The 19,198-nt window shown below is 43.3% G+C and overlaps 1 protein-coding gene across 1 annotated transcript in view; it reads right to left on the bottom strand.

Moving 5' to 3' along the window:
- The window catches only part of XKR4 (XK related 4), a 246,871-nt gene that overhangs the window by 92,537 nt on the left and 135,136 nt on the right, over positions 1-19,198 (bottom strand). The window contains exon 2 of the mRNA XM_074577045.1: positions 9,602-9,801. Coding sequence (XP_074433146.1) covers positions 9,602-9,801 — 200 coding nt within the window. The remainder of the gene's footprint in view (positions 1-9,601; positions 9,802-19,198) is intronic.

The following is a 19,198-nucleotide window of genomic DNA, read 5'->3' as shown; positions in this document are numbered from 1 at the left end:
ACATTAGTTCTTTTACATAAACTTGTATTGACATATCATAGAATCATAGAATTGTTTAGGTTGGAAAAGACCCCTAGGATCATCGAGTCCAACCATCATCTCCACTCTACAAAGTTCTCCCTTATACCATATCCCTTAACACCACATCTAAACAAGTCCTAAACACATTCAGGGATGGTGACTCCACCACCTCCCTGGGCAGCCTATTCCAGTGCCTAACCACTCTTTCTGTGAAGAATTTTTTCCTAATGTCCAGCCTAAACCTACCCTGCTGCAGCTTGAAGCCATTCCCTCTTGTTCTATCACTAATTACCTGTGAGAAGAAACCAGCACCAACTCTCTACAATGTCCTTTCAAGTAGTTGTAGAGAGCGATGAGGTCTCCCCTCAGCCTCCTCTTCCTCAAACTAAACAGTCCCAGCTCCTTCAATCGCTCCTCATAAGATTTATTCTCCAGGCCCTTCACCAGCTTCGTTGCCCTCCTCTGCACTCGCTCCAGCACCTCGATATCTCCCTCGTATTGAGGTGCCTGGAACTGGACACAATACTTAAGGTGTGGCCTCACCAGTGCTGAGTACAGGGGAAAAATCACCTCCCTATTCTGCTGGTCACACTATTTCTAACACAAGCCAGGATGCCATTGGCCCTCTTGGCCACCTGGGCACACTGCTGGCTCATGTTCAGCCACTTGTCAATTAGAATCCCCAGGTCCTTTTCTGCCAGGCAGCTCTCCAGCCACACTTCCCCAAGCCTGTAGCGATGCATGGGGTTGTATCATACCTATAGACAGATGAATGGACAAGGACAGGACATCTGGAAACACAGGAAATAAAGGCAGGGGTGCAGGACATAAACCACTATAGGATTACAGAAACACCATGGACTTGTAATCACTCCCCAGACATAGCTACTGAAGGGGAACTGGTATTCAGAGAAGATGGAAATGATGGTAAAAGCAGTGACCGTGAATGGAATGACAGACTGAAATTTCAGAAACGGATCCCTGATAAAACAGATTCTGCTTGCATACGAAATTTATTTGGGCAAAGTTAGTGGAAAGTTGTTAAGAGTCTGCTGTAGAAGTTCAGAGTTAAATTTGGATATGGATAGAGATGTTCAAACTGTTATTACACAGAGAAATTCTGCAGAGAATTGTCTCATTATGGCAGACTCCCGTTTCTCAGATATAGGCTGGAGAACAAATATTACTGAAGGCAGCCCAGATATTAATTTTTGAGACATGGCCTACCCCCTATATCAAGACCACCTCCATGAGGAAGAAAATATGGGTTACAGTTGTAGGCAACTCCCTTCTGAAGGGAACAGAGGGTCCAATATACCAGACAGACCACTGTCTTAGAATCATAGAATAGTTTGTGTTGGAAGGGACCTTAAAGATCATCTAGTTTCAACCTCCCTGCCATGGGCAGGGACACCTCCCACTAGACCAGGCTGCTCAAAGCCCCATCCAGCCTGGCCTTGAACACTTCCAGGGATGGGGCAAACACACCTTCTATGGACAACCTGTTCCAGTGCCTCACCGCCCTCACAGTAAAGAATTTCTTCCTGATATTTAATCTAAATCTCCCCTCTTTCAGTTTAAAACTGTTACCCATCCTCCTATCACTACACTTCCTGATAAAGAATCCCTCCCCATCTTTCACCTTTAGGTACTGGAAGGGCGCTATAAGGTCTCCCTGGAGCCTTCTCTTCTCCAGGCTGAACAACCCCAGCTCTCTCAGCCTGTCTTCAAAGGAGAGGTGCTCCAGCCCTCTGGTCATCTTCATGGGCCTCCTCTGGACTCACTCCAACACGTCCATGTCCTTCTGATATTGGGGGCCCCAGAGCTGGACACACAGCAGAGTAGAGAGGCAAAATCACCTCCCTCTACCTGCTGGCCATGCTTCTCTTGAAGCAGCCCAGGATACAGTTGGCTTTCTGGGCTGCCAGTGCACATTGTTGGCTCATGTCCAGCTTTTCATCTACCAGTATACCTAAGTCCTTCTCCTCAGGGCTGCTCTCAATCTCTTCATTGCCCAGCCTATATTGAAAACAGGGGTTGCCCTGATCCAGGTGAACCTCATGAGGTTCACACAGGCCCGCTTCCTGAGCTTGTCCATGACCCTCTGGATAGTATCCTGTCCCTCAGGCCTGTCAATCACACCAAACGTGTGCAAACTTGCTGAGGGTGCACTTGATCCCACTGTCTATGTTATGGATGAAGATATAAAACAGTACTGGTTCCAACACCTAAGGGACACGACTTGCCACCAGTCTCCATCTGGACACTGAGACAGATCATGAGAGCCACAGAGTCTAGGCTAACTTGTTATCTTTCTTTTGTAACCCCTTTCTCAACAAATAAAATGTGTCAGATCTAATCTATCACAACTTTGGCAGAATGGTGATTACCATGCTAATTGGAAAGTACTGGTGAGAAACTTGAGAAGATGGGGATTAGCAGAAGATAGCTAAGGTAGGTGAAGGAACTAGTTAAAGAAAGATACTGCAGGATTATGTTGAAATGCTATTGAAAAACCCTTGGTCTTGAGTAGGATTACAAATACTTTTTTCAGTACTCATTACCCTTGGAACCAATCTTGTCTGAATATTCCTCTTCATGACCTTGGTTTTAAATAGTAATATACTAATAAGGTTTTGGGAGACATTATCAATGCAGAAAATGAGAGTGATATGTGGAAAAATCAGGAGTACCTTGCAGGCTGGAAAAGTAGAAGTGAGATGAAATTTCATTACGTGCATTTAGTTGCTAATAATATTTCTTAATATAATTGAAGCCTCATCAGGGTGACATGACACCAGAAGAGCCTGTGTGTTTTAAGGGATCATGAAATAACTAGGATTAACCAGTGCGATGCCTGAGTCAACAGGGAATTACAATACTAGATCTTTCCTAGTGAGATACTGCCATGAGAAATATGAGAGCTCTGGAGAAATGTAACATGGAGTACTCTGTACAGTCTTGGTCATCCATATTCACCAAAGATGAATTCAGACTGGAACTGATGAAGGGAAAGTCTATGAAGACCATCAAGAGAATGCAGAACCTCTCGTAAAATGAGAAAATGTGCAGCAGGAGGAATGATTCTTACTTTCCCATCAAAGTGCCTCTTATTCCCTAATCCCCTCTGTCTATCACAATAGTCCCACTGGACAGGGATAGCAGTGCAGTGCCTTGTCTGGAAGGATGCATATTTGGATTGGCTGGTGGCTGGTGCCTGACAAAAAGAATAACAGCTGAAGTCTGCCTGCTCTTCCCTTTAGTGGAGGCTCTCATTTGTCTTTTTTTTCCTCTGACTTGGCTGCTTTTTTCACAACATTTAAAGAAACATAATTATCTTTGAGATGTTGCTTGTTCTTTTATATTTGATTGAAACAGTGCAACGGATCAGAAGTTCTAAAAAGTCAGGACTGAAGGACAGAAATGGACTACATAATCACATGAAGCTCATTTCCTTAGGGAACAAGTGTAAAAACAGGGATGGCACAAGAATAAATAGGGACATGCTGCTGATGAAATTAAAAAGGCAGGACAGCAGCAGCAGGTCTCTATCAATCAGAGAATTAAACTTCCAACTGGCATATTAGATACAAAGGGTATAACTAGTTTTAAGATTGTAATCAGGTTATGAAATGGATTATATGACATGATCGCCTTCAGGAAGTCCTCTTCTGTCCTATCAGAAGCCAGGGTGTGCTAATACGATGCCTCCATCCTAATGAGTGCAAGATAACATTTTAAGATTTGCAAAGGGGCCTACAGATCAGTTTGAAAGTCATTTGCAGAAGACACATTCACTTCATAGTATATCATATTTGTTCATCCTTGTCACTGAAAATCTTTTTCGCCAAGTTGCAGGCAGACTATTGCTTGCTCTGCTTTTCTTTCCCTCTGGAAAGCCTGGGTGCTGGACTGCAGTGGTGCAGAACCTTGTCAGTACAGAGAAAAGCAGTGGCAGCTTGCCCAGAACTCAAGCGCTGCACCTTATTTCCATACAAATATACATTGAATTGTGTAAGATTTTACACCAGAATTCCTGTTCTTATTTATTTATGTATTTATTTATTTTATTTAAAGAGCACTGCAAATGCAGGCAGCCCTTTACAGAGCAATCCAAAATTGCTGTGAAGGTCATATAAAAAGAAAAGCCATGTAAAAGCATAGCCTTGTCCTCACATGAAAAATTGTAAAGACTTAAATGAATGTCAGTTTATTGCGCTGATATGAAAAGAGTTTGAATTCCTGATGCATGAGGATGAGCTTTGCCAGAGGACTTTTTAATGAACTAGCTAACACATAATTTCCTTTTGCCAGATAAAGTTAGGACCTATCAGCCACGTCACAAACTCCTAGCAAGTCTCTGAACTTGTTCAGTTCAGGCAGGAACAGCAATTTGTTTGGGCTAGAAGGACTGGAGAGCGATGCTTGGTGTCACTATGAACTTTTGTACGCTGGCTGCGGTGTTGGCATATGAACAGTGCAGGAGCTTCCAACACAGCTGGCAGAAAATGGGAAAATGGTCATCCAGGGAGATTTTGTGGAAATGCAGTTTCAGCAGAATCCAGCAGCTCTATGGGAGTGGGGTGACTTCAATGAAACTTGATGAATTTATAAATTGTTCTGAACTTCTCATTTTGCTTCTACACTACCGTCAGTCTATATTAAGAACTGCATCTTTATATGATATAAACTTTGATTAGACTTTGATTAAACTTTGATAGAGACTTTGATTAATAGGACTGTATGGAGAAGCCAGAACAAACCCCCCCAGGGGCTGATGAAGAAAAAAATGTCAAGCGCTGACTAGCCAGCATAATATGCAGTAAACAGGAATGAGAAGCTAATCTATAATTTAAACAATGTGTTAATTAATACAGCATAAATAATGAAATCTGTGGTAAATCCAGGAAGTAATCTTGTCTATCTGCTCATCTAGAAGCAGCTAGAACACCATGCCCTTGAGTAAGATGACACTATGCTAACGGATAGGAGTCCCTTTCCAATCAGATGATCAGCAGGATTTTTTGCTTGCTGGTTTTTACTAATTTTAAGATGGGAAGTCTTTCTAAAATCAAATGGCACAGCAGGAAAATCGAAGGAAGTAAAAGGGGAGTGCCAAGGCATGACTGCCAGTCTGCAGGCGTGATTCCAAACCGAGGTGCCACAGAAAGGGACGGCCCTGACCTTCCCCACCCACCCGTGTTCCCCCAGCCTACCCAGGGCTGGCACCACCAGTCGTGTGACACCCCCTTGCCCCAGGGAGTACAGCTGGATCCCACTGAGTAAGCAATGGGGAAAACAAACGTGTCCAAGGGACCCGGTGTGCAGCCATGGGAATGCCAGTGACGTGACCAGAGCACGCAGCTTGGGTGAGGTGCCAGCAAGAAATTCCATCATTAAATCACAGATTTTCAGGGGCAGCCTGCAGGTACATTGGCTTCAAGTGACTGCGGAATAACCCCACTGAGCCAACTTGCCAGTGCAGGTCTGCCTGTCACTTTGTCAGTCCTAAGACCTGTCGGGACAGCAGAGCAAATGCAGTGAGATGTGGCCACTTATGCTGGATGTCCAGGGACCCAACCAAGGAAGAGTCTTGTAGCCTTTAGACTGATCTTACTGTGTCAGCAAATCTGCCTAATATTTAGTCTATGGCAGTTTATCGTGGAAGAGTTTGTTTTTATAGCAAAGACTGCAAAACTACTGCTTCTCTGCTAAATGGCTTGAAGGGTGGAGGCATTTTTAAGGGAATTACTTGCAGCCTTCTGAATTTATTGGGGTAATCCAATAATCCAAACACTTTCAACTCTGGTATTTCGGTTCCCTGTGACCTGGAGGTAGATCCAGTGCAGGACCTGCTTGCACAGCCCTGGGAGCACAACTGAAAACAAGGGGCGAGGGGCCCAGGTCCACAAGGAGTTTCAGGTGGTTGGTGTATGTGGGTTGGCACCGAGATCAGGTGCCCACCCTGGCCTCCAGGATATGGCTGTTAGACTGTTTCTGGGAGCTGAACTAGCTCACCTGTGGATGGTTCAGACACTTCTGTCCACATATATGCCCTTATGCGAACAGACGGATGCGGATGAGCACCAGTTGTTTCAGTAGACTTTCTGCCATTGCTCCTCCCCCATGCAGAGCTGCCCCGTTCCTCGTAAAGTTCCCACCCAGGATAGGACTGGCGAAGCTAGTGACTCCCACCATGAAGCTGCTTAGGAGATGACCCTCCTACAGAGTAACTAAGGGAGAGGAGAAAGAAACAAAAAAAAAAGCCAAAAAAAGAAAAAAAACAATACAATTTGGAAGTGCTGCTGGCTCAGCAGAGAAGTTGCTGTGGGAGTGCTCTGCTCAGAGCACATGAAGAGAAAGGAAAGGAAACAGACTCCCATGAGGAAAAGACTGAGGAATTACTTATTTTCAAGGCACATCTGTCTTCTAGAGAGTAGATATTTCTTCAAACACAAAGGAACCACCAGGGTGGAAAAGGTGGAGGTAATAGCAGGGTTAGACCAGCTCCAGCTTAGTCCAGCAACATACTGAAGTTGTTCATCTTCTTGAGGAATTAGCCCTGAGACATCATCAGCTTCCCGCATAAGCCGTTTCTCTCCTTCCACTCTGGGAGGGACATGGCTGCTCGTTGTAGGCAGAATATGAATGATCATCACCTTTAATTGTGCCAGTTTTGATGAAATCTTAGATTTTTAGATAATAATTTAGAGATTGTTTTATCGATACTCAGGGTTCTCTGGGTGCCAACGCAGAAGAGAGATGCCACTCCACAATGACTTTCTGTGGTCTCCTGCATAAGCAGTGCTCTGCTGCGGCAGTCATGGTACAGTGGTACACAATCCTTGCTAGAAGTTTACCTTGCAGTTTTTTAATTCATGCTTGGGGAGCCCAGGCAAGTGCTAAAGGATCCTTGTGGTGCATCCTCTGGGCTTTTGGAGTGGCCCTCTCTGCAGTGGACGGAAGACTGAGAGGGAAGGTTTCACACACATCACGCAATATTTCGCTTGATCTTCATAAGGACGTATGTACATGCCTGTTTGTACTTCTTACCTTGATTAGCAGTGTTTAAGGATGGAAATAAGAAATAATCTACACCCAGCCAACACACATTGCAAAACGGGGACTCTTCAGTCACATTGACAGCATTCTCCTGTTGGGAATGATGCTATTTTGGTCCATTTGGAATGCAAAATATGCAATTTCCTAAATAAAATATTTATCAGTTTTTCTTGAGGACATTAATGGCTTGATATTAGAAATACCCTGCTTGTAGACCAAAAGATTTCCAGTATCATTCATTTCCCATGCCAAATTTGTGGTTTGTGATGGAAGTATACTTTTTAAGAATGTGGACCAGCGATGGCACTTATCAATTGCCATGATAACTTCGTCCTGTGGGACAGAGAACTAAAAGGATAACAATAAAAAACAAGTAGTGTTCTCTAAACAAAGAAAATCAATCAAACACTCTGCTTATTGATCCATGTTAGAAATCTCTATAACAGGCTGAGTGAGCGGACAGCCAGCCGAAGCATATACTTTATGGCTAGGCCTTTTAAAACACCCAGTTGTAGCCCGATACCACTGAGGGAAATTATGCTCTCCTTATGCAGCCCCACAGCAAATCTACCATCCTATAGCACAATGCATTATCCTTAACATGTCTTTAAAACCAGAGAGAGAACAGAAAAAGGATTTTCACAGCTGGCAATGTACTAAAACATATTAGCTTTCATCAGGAGAATATAATGGTACTACTGTTTAAGGAAATGCTACAACCTTGTTTAATTTTTTTAGTTTTTTTAAAAGGAGCCTTTTCTCTTTGGAAGATGGAAGAAAATGGGGGAAGAGAGGATGTGTAAATATTTTCATCCTTTTCAGCTGAAATACATAATTATAGTCTTATTCCTTTCTGGTTTCTGATACATAGATTTCACGGAGCTGACTGCAGGCTTCAGGAACCATTTTTGCCTTTTAAATTGAAGCATTTTGGGTTTTCTCTAATTAACTACCACTTGCAGAGTACATCGCAGGCTTAGTGCCTACTCACCAGCACATTTCTCATAGACAGATCTGTTATTGCACTAAAATGAGGGCGAGAGGCCTTCTGTATTAATAGTTTATGAAGATAGCTAAATTACAGCTGACCATACAGTATTCTGGCTATGTTCTTCTCCTAAGCCTCTCTCTGGACTCTCTTTTTCTGGGGGGACAAAGCTTCTTGAAGTGATAATACCCTCTTCTGAATTATAATAGTTTGGACTGGTTGGTGTGGGGCAGTATCATTTTGAGAAATAGCTGTAGGAAGTGCTTAGGCAACCTTCCTCGTACAGAGCACCAACTAATTAAAATAGATACTTTGGCTTTCTTTTCCCCTTAAGGTGACAGAGTTTTAGATCTAAAGAAACAAAACCAAAAAACACAGGAAGCAGGACAGCTGTTATTAGACGTCAGTTCAAAGGGGAGGGAAATGAAAAGCCTCTGATTTATCCACAGGAAGCCGCCCAGGATGAAGGTTACCCACTTTGTTCCCAGTCCTTTTTCACCAGATCAGTTACTCATAATAAGCTAACTAGACCCAGAGCTTCTTGGAACAAGGTGCTGCGCTGCCACAGTTTTATCTTGTACAGTGGCAAGCACATGAGTTTTTTCTTAAAAACGAATGGCAAAAACGCTGCATTTGCTTCCTCCCTCTGCCCCTCCGCTCCTCCTCCCCTCCTCCCTTCACGCCTTATTGCCTCATGACATTTGTGTCACCTTCTGGATCCCAAGTTCTCATTCGCCTCGTTCCCTTGCTAATGATTTCTGCCCAGGTGCAGCCATAAGGCAAAACAATGGTGCAACACAAAAGGAAAGCTGTCAGGTAAGCAGAAGTAGCATCAAAAGAGCAGCAGAGAAGGAGATATTCTTATATCTGTATCGTTGACTGACAAAACCCTATGGCAGGACATATGCCTGCATTTACCATTTTAGTGAAAGAAGTAATCAAGTAATCATGCTTGCTGAAAGCGTCAACCTTAGAAGGAAACCCAGATCTTGAAGGTATGAGTATTATTGTAATGCTCAGGAGCTGACTTGTACTATTTCAGATAAACATGTCTGAGAACTGATGGACATGCACTCCATAGACACTGGCATTTTCTTCACAGAATAGCTGTTTTCTGCTGTGCCGTTCTCTGTTTTGCATAATACCGTATGAACCTCATTACTGCAGTTTGGAGGGTTTTGAACATTCACAGAAAGAAGCATAGGGAGAAGAGCAATAGTTTGATTGATGCAATTTTCACATTGGCCCAGTGGATAATCAGAAGAACTCTTCTATTACAAGGACATGCAGAAAGCAAAACATTAGAAATCCTACCCACAACCCAGGGCCAATAAGAAAGGCTAAAAAAGCTCCAACAGCACAGGCTTTCTTGACAGAGTCATTGTTAACAGCTTAATAGCTGCTAGCAGGCAAGATCAGCTCTTATGCCAGCAGTACACGGCACACAGCAGTTTGAAGGATAAATACGTATGCATAGAAATGACATCTTCCTAAAATGATAAAAAACAAATAGATTAAATGAACCCCTACCTTGGAGAGCCTGGAGTGTGCGAGTCTGTACAACAATACAGAGCTGCAGGACCAGCTGTGGTGCACTTTCCAGAAATGTGGCTAGCAAATGCAGCATACTCACATCTGCATACTCATACACCATTTTCCAATAAAACCGCCACCTGTCATTCTCTCCGCTCCGTCGACTCCGGATACCCAAGTATATTGTGTGGAAATACCTGGAAATAAAAGAAAGAGGTTACAGAAATGCAGAACGACATTTTACAGGTAACACTTCTGCTTGAAAATAACCAACGTTTTTTCAATGTACTTCAAAATAATGAACTTTCTTTTAAAAGGAATATCATACTGCAATTTATAATAGTTGCTGTGATAAGCGTAAGCTAAACTGAAGACAAGACTTTCCTTCATAAAACCATTTTAAAAGCTTAGCATTGTCTTATTTGTTAAATAGTGTTACTTTCAAGGACCCAGTATTCTGAATTGAAATATAAGGGGCATGTGTTGATTATATGGCCTCCCTCAGAGGTTTTTCAAATAATGGGGGGAAAAATGTTGATTCTGCAATGGTCCCTACTCAGAACCTGCAAAGGACTGATCTCCTTTCTGTGTGGCTCTATGTGGACTCGGAAGACCACCCGCACTGCAAGCCTGGGGTGGTCTTGGCCTGCAGCCCTGCTATGGCTGAGCTCATCGTCCTGCTTTTCCACCCATCTAATGCATTGAATGTCATATATCAGGTACTGCCAAATGTATAGTGCTTTTCCTCATAGTTTGATTATTTTAGGAGGAGAGAAGATCTAGCTGTGAGTTCCTATTTTAGGAGGAGCGGAGATCTGGCTGCGAGTTCCCTTGGTGATTAGAAGTGACTCACTACGAGAGCTCCCGTGCAGCACCAGCAGTAAGAAGCAGCAGGAGCCAAGAGCCCAACAGGCTGCTGCTGCTGGCAGCAGTAACCAGCAGATGAGAGAAGTTAAGGGTCAGAAAGCACGTGTCAGCTCTGGCGGCCTGTGCAAGCAGGGGGACAAACACCTGGCGACCAGCCAATTAAATAGATGTCAGCGGGCGCAGGAGCAAATGAGTGGTTTTAGGAAGCAAGGGATGTCTTATGGTGGCCAAGCCACCCGGCTGCTGAGATGCTTTTCGTGGCCCTTGCAGAGCTTGCAGCGGCCTCCCATGAGACACCTGTGTTACAACACAACGACCCCTCTGGGTGGCCTTTGATCCACTCTATTATTCTAATCTGCTCTCTGTTATTCCGTGTAAGAAAATCCAGGCTCCCATCTTGCTCCCACAATTTTAGTTCAAAACTAATAAGGCTGGCTGAAAAAACAGTCTCACTTAATGAAAAATTCTGAAGACTAAGATACTGTCTTGCATCAGGGTGACTTGCGTCCTACCGCAGCGCCCTTTTGGGCTACCAACTGATGTGGATCTCTGTTTCTCTTTTTCTCGATGTATCTTTCACGTCCTGGTCCTGAAAGCATTTCCTTATGATCATTTTAATATATTTTCACAGCACTTTTTTTTTTTCCAGTGAGATTATATTTTCTAGTGAGGAAAAATTTTAGTAAATTTTAACCACTTCCAATATTGTTTTAATCAGTTAAGATAAAACACGTCAGTATTTCTCCTCCTTTTCACAAGTCCTTGTCTTAAAACCCTTTTCATAACTGGTGGAGCACGATGAATTGTGGCACTTCTTTAAATATAGACTGCATGCAACCCTTCACGCCTCTTCTGTTCACTTGTAACTCTGGTGGTATATTCTACTGATGAGAAGATTTGTGGCCTCTGACTGGCAGAACAGCCCAAGATTCCAGCTGCCCCCTCAAGGAACGACCACTGTGCTGGTACCCAATGAACCCTTGTACCCAATGCACGCACCACTGCGGAGCAGCAGCTTTACTCAGGAATACGCACCAAACAAAACCAGGGAGTAGCACAGAGAAACAGCTGAGAGGCCAGATCTGAGCCTGCAGCATTTCTCTTGACAGTGCACATCATAGCAATATAAAAGGAAAACACATTAAATTCACATTTAAATTAAAATCACAGCAGGTGGCTTTGAATTTTATCAAAGTCCCATGTGGGAGTGAAGCAGCAATGAACTGCTCAGAGCCTGAGACCACAGAGGTACAGTAAACAAGACACCAACTCTAAGTCTCGTGCAAAACACTGAGCTGGTCTAGACAGGTCAGAGTCTGATGGGATAACAGGGGCTCTCTGATGTCCTCAGGGTTAGGTAAAGTGAAATGGCCTGCTGCCCAGATCTGAAAGAAGCCGCTGAGCTGGAAAGGCATCTTTTGCCATGTAGTTCTGCTAATGGGGTCTGCTGGACCCCCAGGTTTTCAGTCACAGTCAGCTGAATTGTTTCTAGACCTCTCATTAGTGTCCTGCTGCATAATGGGGACAGGTAAGACTTGGATTTCCTTCTGCAGTTTGTTTTTTTGAGTGGGGTTTTTCTGGCCTGCCTCATATGCTCTCCCAAGGGGCACACCTGGGAATCTTGCACGTAGTGGGCACAAAGCGTCTTCAGCATCCTTCTTTTGAGATATGACTAACCCTTGCTATAAATACATAAAGTAGCTTTGGCTGACGAGGGTTGTGCCAGGAGGCTCTAGCTCTGCCAATGGAGCCATCTGCAACTTCAGTTCTACAGCATTTGTGCAAAAAATAGTTTTCCGATTATGAAAATGACATGCTGTGCCAGGCAACATTCCCTAGGGTTCTTTACCTGCTCTATAGAGTGGTTGTGCATGGCAAATATGTTGTGATTAATGAGCCCTTATGGAAATATTTCCTCTCCCATTGCACTTTATTGTGAAACACTGGCAGTGAGTTATTGGGGACTGGGGAATCATTGCTCTTTGTCTACTTAGCTCTCTGCAATTTAGACACAAGAGGCAGAGAAGGAAGGCACTTTCTCTTTTTACACACTGGGGACCAAATTTCAGCCTAGGGTGGTATTTTTTTCTGTCCTATCAATTTTGGCCAAATTAATTGCAGGCTGAAATGAGCATTTACACACATAATTACTGTCACTGATTTATAGGCCCAATCAGGCGATTAGACAGCTAAACATTCTCATTTGCATCCACAATTAATTGCACCACCAATTGATGTTAGGTGTGCAAATTAGCAGTTATTAAAATAAAAAGATGGTCTTATAAAATGCTTCATAAATCAAAGACAATTTTTTCCCCATAGTGAAAAAAAAAAATAATCAGGGAAAGTGCTTTTCTTGTTGTGGTTTCCGAATATAGCTTAACACTGCAGTAATGACACATTCCATTTTATATATATATGCATTATGTAATTGCATCTCAGACACCCTCACTGGAGTCCTATTGTCAGCAAATGCTATACAGACACACTCAGAGGTAGTTCCTGCCCTGAAAAGTTTTTATATTTTGGTCTTCTGGAGCCATTTTGGTTAAACTCATATTTTTCTGTGAGCCTACGTTGTGTGTCTTATATACAGTTATTCCAGAAAGACAATAAGAAGTAAAAACAGCTCTGCATAGGAAAATATCTAGGTTCATTGTAGGGTTAACTGATGCCAATGAAAATGAAAGAGCAGATGTAAATGTTATTATTTTGGTTGTGATTGCATCTAGAGGGCTCAACTACAGTCTTGTGCAGGTGCTGTACATATATATAAGAACTGGCTGTCCATTTCCCCAAAGAGCATTTAACTGACATGAAAAGAAATGACAAGGAGTGAAGAACCGAGAGTTAGAGCACCGGAAGAAGGAGGCAAAAAACCGAGGGTTTTAAACTGAAAGAGGGGAGATTTAGATGAGATATCAGGAATAAATTCTTTACTGTGAGGGCGGTGAGGCACTGGAACAGGTTGTCCAGGGAAGTTGTGGATGCCCCATCCCTGGAAATGTTCAAGGCCAGGCTGGATGGGGCTTTGAGCAGCCTGGTCTAGTGGGAGGTGTCCCTGCCCGTGGCAGGGGGGTTGGAACTAGATGATCTTTAAGGTCTCTTCCAGGTCCCTTCCAACTCTAACCATTCTATGGTTTTATGAATGGAAAGCATGGTAACAATACCACCCAGTAAAGTAACTACTTCATCTAATAAATCAAGGTAGTCCATTAAAGTTTCTGATTTCATTAGAAACGTAAAAAAACCCAAACACACAACAAACAAAACCTCTACCCCAAAAAAACCTTTCACAATTTCATAGCTCTCATTTTTGTGGAGAAAAGCTTAGAGATAACTGAGTTTCCTAAAGTTCTTAAAGTTAGAAGACTATAAAATGTACTATGAAAAAGCATTATCAAATCTTATTATTTTTAAATTACTTTTTTTTTCTTTTATTTTTTTTTTTAAGCCAGGACACTGACTGGGTTGTCAACACTGATATAAACAAGCTTACTATTTAGAATGAAGACAATGGAGTAGGAAGCAGTACTTCCTATATCGCTGATAATCAGATGGCAATGTATATATCATTATTTGAGGCTTAATGTCTTTTTTACCCTCTGGAGGAAATGGAGATGCTTCAGCATTTAATTGTTTTAATTTATTTCAGTACATCACACAGCAAAGTATACAGACCACTGATAAAGCATAACCCTGAAGGATATAAATCTGAGACAACATCACAAGTGATGTTCTTTTTTCCATTATATCAATGAGGGAAGGCAGTAAAGTTAAAAAAAAAAAACAACCCAAAACAAACAGAAAAGCAGGTTAGCTCTTGCGCTGCCTACAAGAAGTGTTGAAGGTGCAGGACAAATAGAGGCAAAAAATTACCTGTATGTGTAGTTGTGGAAAAAATTTATTTCTGTACTAGGGAAAGAGACATTCATTCTGACCAAACAGTGGGTCTCCAATGTTTCCAAAATCAAGAGTCCTCTTTCTGTTCCAGGTTTACACACCAGACTTGAGGATGGTCAGCACAGACTGAGACACCTAGATTTGAAATACTTCTCATGACATTTCAATTACATGATTAAAGCATGGCTAATTGTGCATTTAATTGAGATGTGGTGGTGTAATTATATGATAATACCAAATATTTATAGGAGTGCTTTTCAAGTTTAAAGTGCTTTACAAACATTAATTGATTAACTGGGATGAATGTAAATAATCTCACAGGGTTCATTCCCCAGGAATTGGCAGCTGACCAACCTAACACCTTCCTGCAGGAGCAAGGTATAGCTTTTACTCAGCAGACTCAAATCCAGGTGGAATTTAATAAACCCATGATGGGGATGAGTTGCCCTTTTCTTGTGTGGAGAAAAATCTCACTCCTTTCTCCCTTATTCTTTGGAATGTGATATTCTGTCCTGAATTTGTGGATAATAAACATTATCCTCAGCTCTTGCTCCAATACAAGGTAGGCAATGAGGCCCCCAGAATAATTTCCAAATGGGAGGCAAGTCCTCAGTCAGATATTTTGGAAGAGAGAGTTGAGATGCCAGTGGCATCTGGACTAAAGGTTTCCAACCTGACTGCAGGTCACCTAGTCTTTTATAAAAGGCCTTCGGTGAATATCCTGGTCTCTGAAACTGAAGAGGCTTTTGGCACTGATTTCACAGAGCTTGGGTTTTTACCAGTTTACTTCATGGTAGTGGCTGTCATTTAGGCCCATTACTTTTTGCTATGAAATTATTTCAGAAGCTGCTCCATTATGCTTCACAAACACTATTCTTTTTAGTACAGACATCTGATGCTTATAATAAGCGGAACAGAGAAACCGAACCCTGATTGCTGGTGGATGTGTTGTTCCCATGTGTGTGGGACTGAATTGTTCTTGCTGCACATAGTTTGGCTCAGTCAACGACTTTCAGTCTTCTGAGCTCCTCTGGGCTTCTCATCCCAAAGTCTGCCATTTGCCCTTACCTCCTTTCTTCCAGTCCCACAATTTATTGCAAACCTTCAGCTGCAAATTGATATTTTGGAGATTTGGAAGAGTTATATTCAATTGCTTTTTATTTAGACAGTGTGCACGAGCGTGTGCATACTCAAGCGGAGTGCCATATGCAAGTCCAGTCTGACTATGGCTCTGAGCACTTCTTACTACAGATTTTCACCTTAATGAAACCATCCATCTGATGGTAATATACACAGCTCTAGAAAAAAGTCTTCCGTTTAGAAGTGTCAAAGACTATATTGCTACCATGTGCTTAATCTAAAAAGTCCTTAGGATGATACACATGAATGAGAGACTATTTGCACTCTTTGGAAAAAATGAAAATGTTCTGATTTCATGCCTCATGTAGTCCATATTTATTACAATTGCCTAAGTCAGTAGAGGACATTTGCTTATGTTACATAATCTACTGAAACATTTGGGAGAAGATCAAAAGTCATTAATGGCTAGTTGTAGCAGTCCTAGACATTTATTCTGATGCCTAATTTGCCCCTGTATCAAACAGTACATTAAACAATTTAGCTGTACCATAAACAGTTGTTCTTTCTGTGTTTGAGGTGTGGAGAATAAAAATCACTACCGCAGAGCTAAAAAACAGTAGAATAAACAGCAATTCAGATAAGTGGTATTTTCTTCTGTTGCTTAGTTACCAGAGAAAACTTAACTGTATTTGTATCTCAACAGTATTTGCTGTGTTAAATAACAACAGATTGTTCTATTTTGCTTCTTATGTGCCTTTTTATTAGGTGTGCCTGAATACTTAAAAAAAGAAAAAAAAGACTCTTTAGCAGGAATACTTTCTTCCTTATCGGTATGTGTTAACACGTATTCTTTTTGTTCTGAAGAAATGGACAAATCCCTTCAGTTTTAATTCCTTTCTCTAGGAATGAACAAGCAGCCAACTTCTAATTTTCCAATCAAATTATTTTTTGATGGGAGCATTAAGGTTTAATGTGCAAAAGGAAACTGAAATGCATTCTGTAGCACAGCAGTGACCAAAGCTTGTCCAACCAAGCACGGTGCTGGCAATTTACCAGCAGTCAAAAGTCTGGGCTTAATTTACTTTAAATTATGAGTGCAGCATCCTCATCTGTGTCACTGAGATGAGATCCATGTGAGGACAGACCCCACTGGGGAATATTTCATCATAAGAGACATTAAAAGACTTATTTCCAGAATATACCTCCATTACAAAGATAAAAACCAAACTCCAACTTCTTGTATTTAATTTTCCCTTGCAATATTTAAGATATCAGCGAAATATCTCCTTTACTACCTTTAATGCAAAGCAAGGCACTTTATGAGCATAAACAGAATGATTACATCTGTTTCATTATGACCTATAAAGCATTCCCCAGCATCTTCCATGACTGGGTGATCCTTCCCAAATGACCATGAGTTGTATTACAGCAGCATTTTACGGTCATCTAAATTTTTATGGCCATCTGAATTTAGCTACTATCTGAATTCCCCAGACGTAACCAGTCATCCCCGGCACCTTCCTTTCCTTTACTGACATGGCCAAACTGTGGACTTACAGCATGTGAACCGCGGGTGTCGGGAGATGGTAGGAGCCAGGTAGGTACAGGTTTAACGAGGAGAAGGCAGGGTGCTCTACAGAAATCCCTGGTGCCCCCGGCTCCTCTACTAACCCCCCTCACCTGTGGGGTACGGCTGCTCGGTCCCACTGCTCAGGCTACGGTGGGATTCAACCCTCCGGGAGGCAAAGGCCCCCTCCGGGAAACAAATCTCCTTGTACTGGCAGAGAGGTGCAGCTTGCGTGCTTGCACTGAATGCCACAGATGCCCAGCTGTCCCGTGCTAGCACCCCTCTGGCTTTACAGTGTTTTCTTCTCCCTTCCTTTCCTCTGCATCCTGCAGATTCTGGTGAGACGGGCAGCAAACCCCCTGCCTACGCACACAGCGCAGTGATACCCCCACACCACGGCCGCCATGTGCTGCCACCACATCAGGCAGAAGCACCCCTGCAAGTCTGCCGTTTAGTTTAATCATTTCCGTGTTTCTCTTTTCCGAACTGGGATACTCCCAGCATGCGCTCGCCTCCCAGGGATCCCCATGAGCCCGTCGGCTCTGTGGCATCCCGACTGGCCTGGGAGTCCCCGTGCTGCCAGGCTGCCCCTGCTGTGTCTGTGGTGCTCGTCCTCCTGCCAGCTTCCCCCTCCACAGTGCCAGGGCCCAGGGGCAGATGGAGCTGGGTGGCTGCGGACCCATCCGGCAAACAGCTGATGGTGTCACCGCCGGTGACAGGGATGGCTTAACCTTGTCATACAGTCATTGGCTGCAGCTCCTCAAGATGCTGCCCTGATACTTCTCAGTAGTGAACATTAGTGCATTTTTTTGCACTAATCAACTATGGGATAGAATTGAAAAGGAGAATGAAGAAGTGAAATGACAAAAAAATATTTATCATGGTGTGCTGCAGCTGTCTATAGCTTTGTATCTGTCTATAGCTTTGTATCTCAGAGTTTCTTCACCAGGAATTGCCACTGGTACTGCGTAACAGCCGCCCTTCCTGTTTCAATCAGGGCACAAGGCCTTTTAGACACATTCAGCAGCACAACAAAGAAGTTCTACTGCGCTCTCATTTCCTGCACGGCACCGCACACCTGTGTGCTCTTTAACCACAGCCACCGCTTCACCAAAAGCTGATGAAATCGCTTTGGGCCTCAGAGGCCCCTTGGTTTCCACCTGTGGGAAATACTGGAGGTTCTTAGCTATGGTAGAGGCTGCAGCCCTGGAAGTGGTGCCTGTGTGAGATGAGACACCTGAGGGCAAGCAGCTTCCTGAGAGAGCAGAGATCTGCCCTGTTCCGCATCCTCTGAGATACCAAGGGCTTTCCTGCTGTGTTGAAAGGGCCCATACAGGCTTGCTGAAGCAAACTCAACTGCACTCAACTGAAACTGCTAGGAAAGCATGGCTTTATTGATAAATGCCAGGGCACTCAAAAAGCTACATTAAAATCCTGATTCACAGCCTGCTGTGTGACTGTCTCCTTTTGGTTTTCTTCCCACAGCCTTACACACTTTTGGTGGTGCCCAAGTGGAAGGCTGTCTCTGTCCTATGAATAAGAGTTGAGAACTCCAACCAATAGTGGTTTACACTGAATTTCTTTCTCCTCTTCTCCTCCCTTCCTCCCCATGTCATATTTTAATTTGCTTCTAAGCCTGTCTGCCTCTTAGTCACCCCGAAGCACCCTGGGAACTGAATCCTGGTTTGCCTCTGTGTCTCAGTCTGGAGGTATCAAGAAGAATCAGGGAGCAGAAAAGCACAGAATCTCCCAGGGAGCTTCAGGCATTCCCTGGAAAGGCAATTAGTCATGGCCAAGGATCTGTACCACGCAGCTGTCACAGGAATATAATCATTATCATAGGCATCCTCTCTTCACCCGCCCCTGGGGCTGCAGCAGGAGCTGAGTGGTTTCCCTGTTCCTTCACAGCTATGACAGAATTATGATGATAGCCCTTGGAAATGGTCCCAAGACCCGCCTCGTGAGACTGGCGAGGGAGACGCACCTGTCTCCTGACCACCTGTTTGACTGCACTTGAAGAATGGACCACTTGTAGAAGTGGGCACAGCTGGAGGACAGTGTCTCTGGCTTCTTCTCAGCTCGGGGCACCAGGCGTATTTCCCAGCTCTTCAGAGCAGCATCCGGCCAGCATCCCATCACCACATAAGGATAAGACCAGGATAAGGCATCAAGAACCC

This window comes from Larus michahellis, chromosome 2 (assembly GCF_964199755.1).
Source record: "Larus michahellis chromosome 2, bLarMic1.1, whole genome shotgun sequence".
NCBI lineage: Eukaryota > Metazoa > Chordata > Aves > Charadriiformes > Laridae > Larus > Larus michahellis.
This window is presented reverse-complemented; position numbering and strand designations above follow the sequence as displayed.